Below are 10,131 nucleotides of genomic sequence, written 5' to 3'. Positions count from 1 at the left end.
AGCTGCAGGGATGCAAGAGCCTGGACAAAGTTCCCTGGGGGCAGCATTTTTGCTCCCCCTGAACATTTTAGCCCCAGAATAGCTAAATACTGACTTTACTAGTATGGAAGCAACAACCTTGCCCCAGGCTAGTCCTCAGCCACACAGGCCAGGGATCCCAGGGATCTCCTTTTCTCACAGTGTGAGAGCTGGTATAAAACCTGCCTTCCATACCACTTTGAATTCTGCTGGAATGGTACAAGGGCACTTGACTGGCACCAAAACCTGCTTTTTTTGTTTCTTCAGGTGTGATCATGAAGGATGGATTACAAGCCTTTGGAGAGTGATTAGTTATGTTTGTATAACCAGTTCTGAGCTGGATAAAGTGTCTTTTGGTCACGACTGTTTGTATAACCAGTTCTGAGCTGGATCCAGTGTCTTTTGGTCACGAGTCAGGCGAGAAAGCACAAGTCCAAGTGTGACAGAGTAGAAAACACCATGTGTGTGGCCCACGTTTAGCAATTTCTGTAAAAAACATATCCCACTGGCTATGTGATGTTGCATTAGCCAAGCTGTTCCCCTGCTTTGAGTGGTGTCTCTGCTTCCAGCAAAGAAATAATATCTCCAAATGAACTGATTATTAATTAAGGGAGACCTCAAATGATCCCTAAACAGCCCATATACTAATTAAAGACAGATCAAAGTGTAGCTTCTCCTGTTGCCTCTGGAGGCAATTGAATTTCTGAGGGGCTTCTTTCTGAGGGAAAGATAATTCCTCTTGGCATTTCCTTGGTTTCAAGTGCAGAAATGCACACTGTTTGCTATCTGGCAGCAAAGATGTGGGTGATGTATGAGGAGCAGCCCAGACTGAAGGCAGGAACATGCTGTTGCCATTTCATCCAAGATAATATATTTCATGATCATACTCATGGGCTGGTTTAATGTATGGGAAAGTATTTGTCTTGCCTTGGAAATGTTTCCCATTTGAAAACAAGCTGCGGTGGGAGAGCTGGCAGTTGCACAGGAGGCTGCTCCGTGAAAATTGGATTTCCTTGAGCGGCGCAGTGGGAATGGGTCACAGTGAGGGCTCTGAGCAGCTCCCAGAAAAGGCTCCATGCTGCACAGATCTGCCAGTGGAGAACTCCTCTGCTTGGTCTCTGGAGGATTGCTGCCGCCTTGTCACTTGGCAGGACAGGGATTTCAGAATGGATTTTATTCCCAGTTTCTGTCTCTTGGGCAAGGAGGACGTGCAGAAGAAGAGCAAAGCCTGACTTAGACTCATGAATTAAAAGTTTTGGGATTATTTTAAATCTCCAGCTGTGCAGAAGAATCTCTGCTCTAATTTTGTTCTCAATTCAACACTATTTTTCTTAACCTCAACAACTACAGAACCACTAGAGGGGTCTAATTTATCAGTCAGCAATACCAGGGCACCTGGTCCTGATTGAGACAGGCAAAGGTCTCATGAACGAGCCCAGGTGATACACTGAATTTTTTCAGAGGCCCCTTTTACCTGCACAGGAATCAGCAGCTCGTCCTCTCAGGGGTGATGTGAGGACAAGATCTGCTGCTGTTGTGTGATACTCAGAGGATGATAATGCTGGAAGAGGTTGCTTGCTCCAGCCCTGGAGAGATTTGTTGCTGTGCCTAAGCCCCTCTGGAGACAGATTTATTGTTCCACTTAAGCATGAGGAACAATATTACCTCCAAAAAAGTTCCTCTCCCACCCTGGCTTGCAGCTTTCCTGGGATTTTCCCTTGCCTTTTCCAGCAGAAAGGACCACACACTCTTTGGTGCTGGTTCTTTCCTCCATGTACCTGCTGCTCTTATCTCCACCCCTTGTGCTGCATGAAGCACTGCCTACCCTCGAGGCTGCTGCAGAGCAGGTCAGCTCACCCTGGCCCCAGAGCCTGCACCCAAACCTGCCTTTGTGCACATTTTTTTCTAGACCAATCCCTTTCCCTGTGGGACAGGGTGTGGGAATGTGTCCCTTGATCCTGTAGGAGATGTTGCATGTGAGAAGCTCGTGCATGGTAGGAGTGTACCCCAGCATGGGCACTGCGTGTCCTGTCACTGAGAATCCTTCACACTGTGGTTTGCTGACAGAAAGCCATCACATCTCCAGCTGACTTCCACAAAGCTGTCTCAGCATGGGTATAAGCAGGGTCCTTGGCTGGACCAGTTTGAGGTGACCGTCCCAATCTCTTCCTTGAGAATGAGGCATATTTTAGCCCTTAGCAAGCTCATATGAACTGGATAAAAATACAGGATGGCATCCTCTGGTTTCCACTGACAGAACTGAACTGCACAGTGGGAGGGGGAGTAAAACTACCCAAAGTTGGCAGGAATGTGAAGGGAGAAGGTCGGCAGCACACAGCCACGAGGGGGCACGAGGAGCAAAGCTAAGACCCTTCTTCCAAAGTCCTCCCCTCAAGGGTGAGGATTTATGAATGGCTGGGCTTGTTTCTCAGAGCAGCTGTCTGAGTTTCTCCTGACAGCTTTTTTGTTTGGTTGGTTTATCCTTGTGGATGGGTTTTCTGTGTTCCCAGGCTGGCATCTACAGCTGAAGGGACACCTCAATTCTTGGTGCCTAAAGGAGTATGGCCTTACGATGGCCATTCCTGGTTCATGTTTCCTGCATGCCCTGGGTGAGTTTTTCAGTGCCTCTGTACCATCCTTACCCGTGGCAAGAGGAATGAGTTAAAAGGTGAATTGCCTGCACCCTATGGCAATAGCTGCACAAGGCAGACTGACTCTTGGAAGTGGGAAGTGCTTGGGTTTCATGGCTCATTATTAAACACTCACCAGCTTGAAGGAAAGAGAATTTGACCTATTTTGCTCAAAGATCCAGTGCCCGGCTCTGTGCTTGCTGTTTACAGTCAGAGTACATGGGATGTCTCTTTTGCCCTTCTTGAAATGTCTAAAAAAGGATTCTCATTTGCTCTATATGGTAATAGGACATCGTCAGCTGCTTCCAGGGATGTGTTGTATTATTTGTCACAACAGGGAGCAAGTGAGACAGTGGGAAATTGAAAAAACCTTCATAGGTCTGGGTGGAATCAAACACCAGGAACTGACATGGAAGGAATTAGGAGAGGCTGTGCAAAATGACTATCACACTCCAAGGTAGGACCACCCCTCCCTAATCAGCCCTCACAGTCCCTTCACTAGACTGGGAATGGGGTTAATGGTCCTTGTAGGAATGGTTGGGGCAAAGAAAAAGAAGAGGAAAAACATGATGCCTGGAAAATAATAATGTGGGTCAATGCTTGGTGAGAGAGGTAAACAGAGAGGTGAAGAGATCCCTGCCTGGGAGCATCCAGCTGCTTTCTCTGGTGTTGCCTTGTGACAGCAACAAGACTCTGGCTTGCACAAGGACCACTGTGTCCTATGATACTCCTGCTACCCTGCCCTAATTTCACTCAGTTCTTGCTCCTGCTGCCTCAGAAATGTTTACTGACACTGAGACATATGAGGTGAGAAGTCAGCCTTGAGGGTAACACTGGAAAATAATTTGTGGAGGGAAAGAAAGTACATATATGGTCAGGTCTACGTGCCAGGTCTTGAACCAGCAGAGTTGTTCTGGCAAGAAGAGTGTTTCTGTTTGACTGAAACAGTTATGAATCCGACTTCAAGGCTGATTGCATCTTTATGACCTGAAATTGCTTTATAGCTGTAATTTATTCCCCCTTTCATACTGGAATAACTCTGGCAAGGGCTGATTTTACTGTAACTAACACCTAGAAGGTGAGCTGAGAACCATTATTCAGTCTGACAAAACAGGAGCTAGAGGGGATCACAGAAATCTATCAAGTGACCTGTTTGACATTATAAAAGTGAGGCTCTTTGTGTACTACAGTTATGGATTGCCTTGGGTGGGTCCTGTGGGTGCTGACATGAGTTCAGCATTTGGGCAAGTTCATGGAGTTTGATGTACAGAGACCCCAGCTCTTTTTTGGAAGCTGTGAGCCATCAACTACTGGAAAAAGGGCTGGACCCCAGTGCTGGGGCATGGCAGAGCTGCCTCATTCTTACACTGTTTGGAGCCATATGCTAGTAGCCATGGCCAGAGACAGAGTATTGGACTACACTGACTTTCAGTGTAATCATGTACACCCATGGGACGTTTCACCTCTATGACTGTGTCTACCCCAGCTGCTTCACCAGCACTTCGAGGTTGGGTTTTCATGCACTTTTGACATACAGAACTCACACGACATGGAAATTGAGCCTTTGAGGTCAGAGTCTTCACCCAGAGATGTCCTGCAACCCAGACAGTACATCAGAAAAACCATGCTCAGATTTGACAACCTTTTTTACACCTGGTTGGAGGTTTAGGCAATACTTGTACTTGGAATATCATCTTAGCACTGCACCACAGAATCACTCTTAAATGACTTCATAGTTCCTATGGAATACAAACATAGCAGCAAGGCTCTGATGAAGTGAGGGTTCCTCCATTCAAACCAGTCTCTGTTCTTATAAGAAGCTTATAGGATAAAATTATTCTAAATTTTGAATTAAAGATACGGGTTCATGTGTTCTTTATAAACAGCATCAGAAATGTTTCTCAGAGCCACAGGAATAAAAGGTGAAATTGCCTTTATTCATCTTAGTATAAAACAGGAAGAGGTAGAATTAATCATTTCAAACGTGTTAACCTTTTCATAACCCTGTCCATTAGATGCTTCTAGTATCTCTGAACTGAGCCCAGGTCTTGTCATTTAAACAAGTCTTTCAGACCGTATCACCTTATCCAATATGATGGCTCAAATCAGGCATCTATTAAGTTATATACCCTTATTTCTTCTTCCAAAGGTGCTATACAATGCCTCAGAAAAGCTTGTGCATGTCAGTTCCTGGAAGAACCATGATTTCTAGCAAGCAGCAAAATCGGAATAGAACCAGCAAGCTCTGACATGCCCCTCCTCTGTGTTTTTTGTGAAAGCACCTTAAAAACACCTTACAAAGCAAGTGCACTTTTCAGGTTGTTAGCACAACCTAGCTGCAGATTGAGGAGCAAATTTCTTACCATTAATATTCAGGCTTTGTGCAACTGTAAGTCTTGAGTTCTAAAAGGTCATATCTCAGCAAAAGGCAGGGGAAATTTTATTTCCATGGGAATTTCTTTGGAATAATTAACTAGCAACTCTCCAATGAAGAATTAAATTCTGTTATGGAAATAGTTTTGCTATTACAAAACACAGTTTTTCCATTTTTTGTGTGTTCGGTATCTGCTGTTAATGATTCCATTTTCTGTTCCTCCCCTCCAGCACGTGGTGGTAGTGGATCTTCTTCTGGAATAAACTGAACAGGCCAGCATCTTCTCTGCTGGCTAGCTACATTGTCCTTACTCACCTTTACAATTTGCTGGAGATCCTTGACAATTATTTTTTCCGTATCTTCTAGTAGTGTTGTCAATAAATTAAATAGCAGAGCAATCCAGGCAAGGCCAAAAAGAATCCAAATAGCCACCAGTGTTCGATAGTAGGAAAAGTAATTCCTGCCAGGCTGTTTACCTGCAGATAAGGGGAGAGAAAGAAGAAGAAAATTAACAAGTTAAAATTGCTTTGCCAGGGTGCAGTAAAACAGTCTAAAGAACTCATCAATATATTTTACCCTGAGTACTTTAAGGTGACTCTTTCGTTGTAGTGGAGGCTCTCACCTCCCCAGCATTGGGTTAAGGCTGTGCAAATCTCCTATTGTTGCAATAAACTGATATATGCTAGCATAAATGTGCTAGTCTGTCTAAAGATACACTGGGATTGAAGTGAATCATTCTATGATTTTGTGATTGAGGTGAATTAGCATCAGAGCAGGATTTTTTTCCCCCTTATATCACACCAATCCCACTTCAGCCTCTGCATCTACAGGGAAATGCAATGATGTGGGAAGTAGTGTTAAATTATATTGTATTATCTTGGAAATATTCCCAAAGTCCCAAAGCACAAAAAGCAGAGCACAGTGGGCCACTATAACCACACAACCATTACTATCTGGGTTATTGTAATTGTCTGTATTTCTATGGAGTGTGATTAGAACCTAATAAATATTCCCTTTAAATTATAGGCTCCTGTGATCATACAAAGAGAGTAGTTGCAATTCCTACCTTAATTTGAATGGCTTCAGGAGCTTCCTCCATTAAAAAACTAGGTGACTGATGAGAATTCACTGACACATGCCAAGAACACAACTTTCTGTATTGGGAACCAGTGGACTAAAGCTTATTTCATGCAGTCCAAACCTCTTAGCATCAGTCAGCATCTCACACCTGCTGTTCTGCATGGGTCATTTTGTTTGATTCTTCAGACATCAGCAATCCACTCCCAACATAGAGCATTTTCTCCCACTGAACTTGGTCCCACACAATGTTACCATCATGATACTGCTGATGTGGTCCTGGCATGTGCAGGAAAACTTGGTGATATTGTTTATTAAGTGCTCTGTCACTGCCAAGGTTGACTCCTCATAGCTGATAGCACAGCAATGTGCATGGACAGGGAGATCACCACAAACCTGGTGGATCACTTCCCTTTATGAACCTGCCCAGAAAAACCCAGGGTGCTAGCAACATTTTCAAGTCCTGCAGTTCTCTGTACTGCATAGGTCAGTGTGCAAGATTGTTGTTCATCATCATCCAAGAGCTCTGGAAATGGGACAGGAGTGGGCAGGTTTGTCCTCATGGATAGATATTCAACAGCTGCTTCTTTTTCTTCTTCTGGAGCTGAGTTGGCAATGGGATTCTCAGCCTTGGTAAAAAGCATCTCCTGTTACGCTCTCATCTGAAGTTCATGATGTGGGGTTAGCAAAGCAACTAGTAATATCTTCATAAAGTTAACCCAAAACTGGACTACAGCAGGGCATCAATTCTTTTTTCCAGCCCACAGGGAGTTTCAGCCTAGAGCTATCACCTGTATGCACATGTCCTCCAAACAGTTAAATCCAGACTCTGCCATCTTCCTAGCATGTCTCCCTACCCAAAACATGCTTTATCTCTTGCTTGAAGTACAACAGCTACAAACCATAAACTCAAACCTGTTCTGTTCCTCTTGGCCAGTGCAAAACCATTTGTCATCTGTAATCAATTCTCAATGCCCAATACTCAGAGCAGTCATTGATTATGCTTGCTTCAATGTGAAGGTGTGAGGCATTAAACTTATCAGCATTTTATCAGTGTTGTCAAGGCCGATTGAGATGAATACTGGCAGAGAAAAATATCCCTGTTAAGTCATCCTAATGAAGACGAAATCATAGAGCCAGGAGGCCTATCTAATTGTTATTTTTTTACTAACAATTAAATAAGTAAAATACAATTAATTTTATTTGTAAACTAATATGGCTGCAGAGGAGGAAAATGCTATGGAGGTCATGGTTTTCAGGCTGTGACTTGCTGTCATTATTGTAAAACACAGTTGTGATTTGGACAAAGAAAGAATGCACCAGTATGATGTTCAGGCTTTCTCCTGTATGGCACCAGTCACTCTCCACCCTTCTGAACATCAGTGACTGGAACAGTTTGTGGGCTCCCTCTGCCAAAGTCATCAGCCCTATAAAAGAAATCCTGTGTAAGAACTCACAGCAAAGCTGCCAGCCAGTCTCCAAGGGCTGTCTACCATCTCTGCAACGCTTGAGAGCCTAGGGTTTGTTGTGCTGGTGGATGTCTGTCCCTCAGAAGGGAATATGAGGCTTCCAGATTCTCTATAGGGACAGCACTGGTGCTCCCGTAGTAGCTACTCATCTTCTTTTGCATATCTCCACTAAGGAGAAGTTCAGGCTGACAAGATGCTGGCAGGACAGGTTGTTGTAGAGAAATCTTTGATTCTCCATGGAGTCCAGGTGTTAACTGTCTTCTTCTGTGGACACTGATTTAGCTCCAATTTAGGTGATTGATTTGGAGTTCCTCTGGAAACTTATTCCACAGGGAGTGTATTTCAGTCAGCAGACCCACAGAAATGTTTTGAGAAGCATTCCAGCATTCTTGAGTGTAGCTTAAACAGTTTTTCCCAAGGGGAAATCCTAAGCTCTGGTTTGTGAAGACAGAGAACCTCCAGAGAGGCTAGAGAAGGTACTTTTGCTGTCTATTTAAGCCCCACTTCTCATAGAGTGAGTAGATTTCCCCACTTTCCAATGACTGGGATTTCTGCCTTTCAGTCTGTTGTGTTAAATCATGCCTTCTGAAACATGGCCACTTATTTTTTTACTCTATACTTTGAAACTGAGTCTTAGATGGCTAAAGCAGTGATATATGCCTTGTTTTCTATGGCAATCACAAATTGTTCCCTTTTGGAATATAGAGATTCCTAGGCTCATGGAATTCTCCCTCTAAATTTCCCCTTTCCTCACCAAAATACTCGTCTTCTTTGCACCCCAAAGCACCTCATTTCACTGTGTTCAGATAATTTTGTGCTTTGATCAGCACATACAATCCCAGAGAAATAAGTATGTCCCCCAGAACTGTACAAGCTAGAGACCAGACGCTGACAGAAGATCTGTCTCTGCACTACACTGGTGGCCTGTGCAGTCAGCCCATGGGAATTCCAGTCATAACCCTGGTACTTTGATGTGTATCCTCTTTGAAATCAGCCTTACCTACTACATAATCTCCAAAGCCAATGGTGCTGAGGGTGATAAATGCAAAATAAATTCCTTCACTGTAGGTCCAGCCCTCTGTTATCTGGAAGAAGACGGATGGCAAGCACAGAAAAACTAGGATCCCCGTTGCCAGGAAGAACAAAAGAGTCAGAAATTTGATCTTCTTCTGAAAAATAAACCAGTTCTATTATAATCATGATTTGACACACTAGGCCATATATAATGGTGGCTATTCAAAGTGGGTGACTATCTAGGACCACAGGGACTGAAGGATTTCTGCTGAGTGCTTTTCCTCTGGAAGAACCCTAGCCTTGCTGGGAAGCAGGGGGAAGCTGTGTGCTATGGGTGTTGCATGTCCACAGCAGTCCTGGGAGATGTATTTTTTTATCTGATTTTATCAATGACCATGAGTACAGGAGGAATTCTGCCCATTAATTTTACTGGAGTCAGACTATTTCCACTTATCACCAGACAACTAAATTTTAAATTTTTAAGTATTTGAGGTTGGTATCTTAAGAATATTCAAATTTGTCTGGGAAAATAGGCCTTTAAAAATTATTTGGACCATTTCTGAGAGTACTAACTTCAAGAATCTTAATTATTGGCTTTATTTCTCATTCCATCAGTGCCACAATTTGGCTCCTTCCCAGTGGACATCTTACTTCAAGAAGAGCTTTAACTAATGAGCTTCTGATAAAGAAGTGCCTGGACAGTGACTTTTGAACCATTCTACTTCCCAGCAGTCTTGAAGAAGTCTTGACTGGAGAAAAAGACTTGTTATATCTTTTATCAGCCAGACACACATATAGTTATATATAGTCATACATATAGAAGTCCAGATTGCCTGGAAATTAATGGCAACCATTGGATAATTTTTCATGCCTTTATGCATTGTGCATGTGCTTGAGTCTGTATCTGATCAAGCCTTATGTTCTGTTTAAGTTTGCCAGATATGGCAAGAAATTCAGCAATCTGAACAGGGTTGTCTGTAGCATTTACACCTTGCCCTGAAAGAGGATTACTGTGGGAGACACAAAAAAACTATTCTCACTTCCTTAGTACTGCTGAGAGAAGGAGAGGAGCTGCAAATAATTTGGGGCATAAACCAGACAAGTCTCTAGCCCATTACAGATGTCTCCTCACCCTTCAGCAACCAAGCTCAAATGGACAACTCCAGCCTGATGTTTCCTTTCTGTCACTGTCAAGGAGGGAGATAGATTAAAGGACTTTATAATGAGTAAGGAGGGTTGACACACTGCTCATTGAGTCAATATTCATTGAAACCTCTCAGCTCACCTACTTTTTACAGATTTTCACAGTTCACCTGCTTTCTGCTGCCTCAATATGACATGCTTAATCATCTTCACTGGTTATAAAGGAAGGCATGTACTTCCCTAGAGTGTTAGCTCCTGAGATAAGAGTCTTGAGAAGTGGGATGGGACACCCACTCTCTCCATTGATTGTTGAAGGGGAGGTTGGATGTCTGCATTTAGATGGCAAAAAATGTATCCCTTTCTCTGAATATCTCCTCTATGATTGCCATGTCTGCTCTGCAAGTGA

General features: G+C 43.4%; 1 protein-coding gene across 1 annotated transcript in view; it reads right to left on the bottom strand.

Annotated features, from left to right (window-relative positions):
• Window positions 1–5,255: 5,255 nt before the first annotated feature.
• Window positions 5,256–10,131, bottom strand: part of LOC103800788 (potassium channel subfamily K member 16-like) — a gene marked incomplete at its 3' end in the record, with an annotated part of 12,960 nt that continues 8,084 nt past the window's right edge. The window contains exons 5-6 of the mRNA XM_009073173.1: window positions 8,569–8,737; window positions 5,256–5,498 (exon numbers count right to left, since the gene is read on the bottom strand). Coding sequence (XP_009071421.1) covers window positions 5,256–5,498; window positions 8,569–8,737 — 412 coding nt within the window. The remainder of the gene's footprint in view (window positions 5,499–8,568; window positions 8,738–10,131) is intronic.

Source organism: Acanthisitta chloris, unplaced genomic scaffold (assembly GCF_000695815.1).
Source record: "Acanthisitta chloris isolate BGI_N310 unplaced genomic scaffold, ASM69581v1 scaffold18834, whole genome shotgun sequence".
Classification (NCBI taxonomy): Eukaryota; Metazoa; Chordata; class Aves; order Passeriformes; family Acanthisittidae; genus Acanthisitta; species Acanthisitta chloris.
The sequence above is the reverse complement of the archived record's forward strand: the minus strand, read 5'-3'. Positions and strand labels throughout refer to the sequence as shown.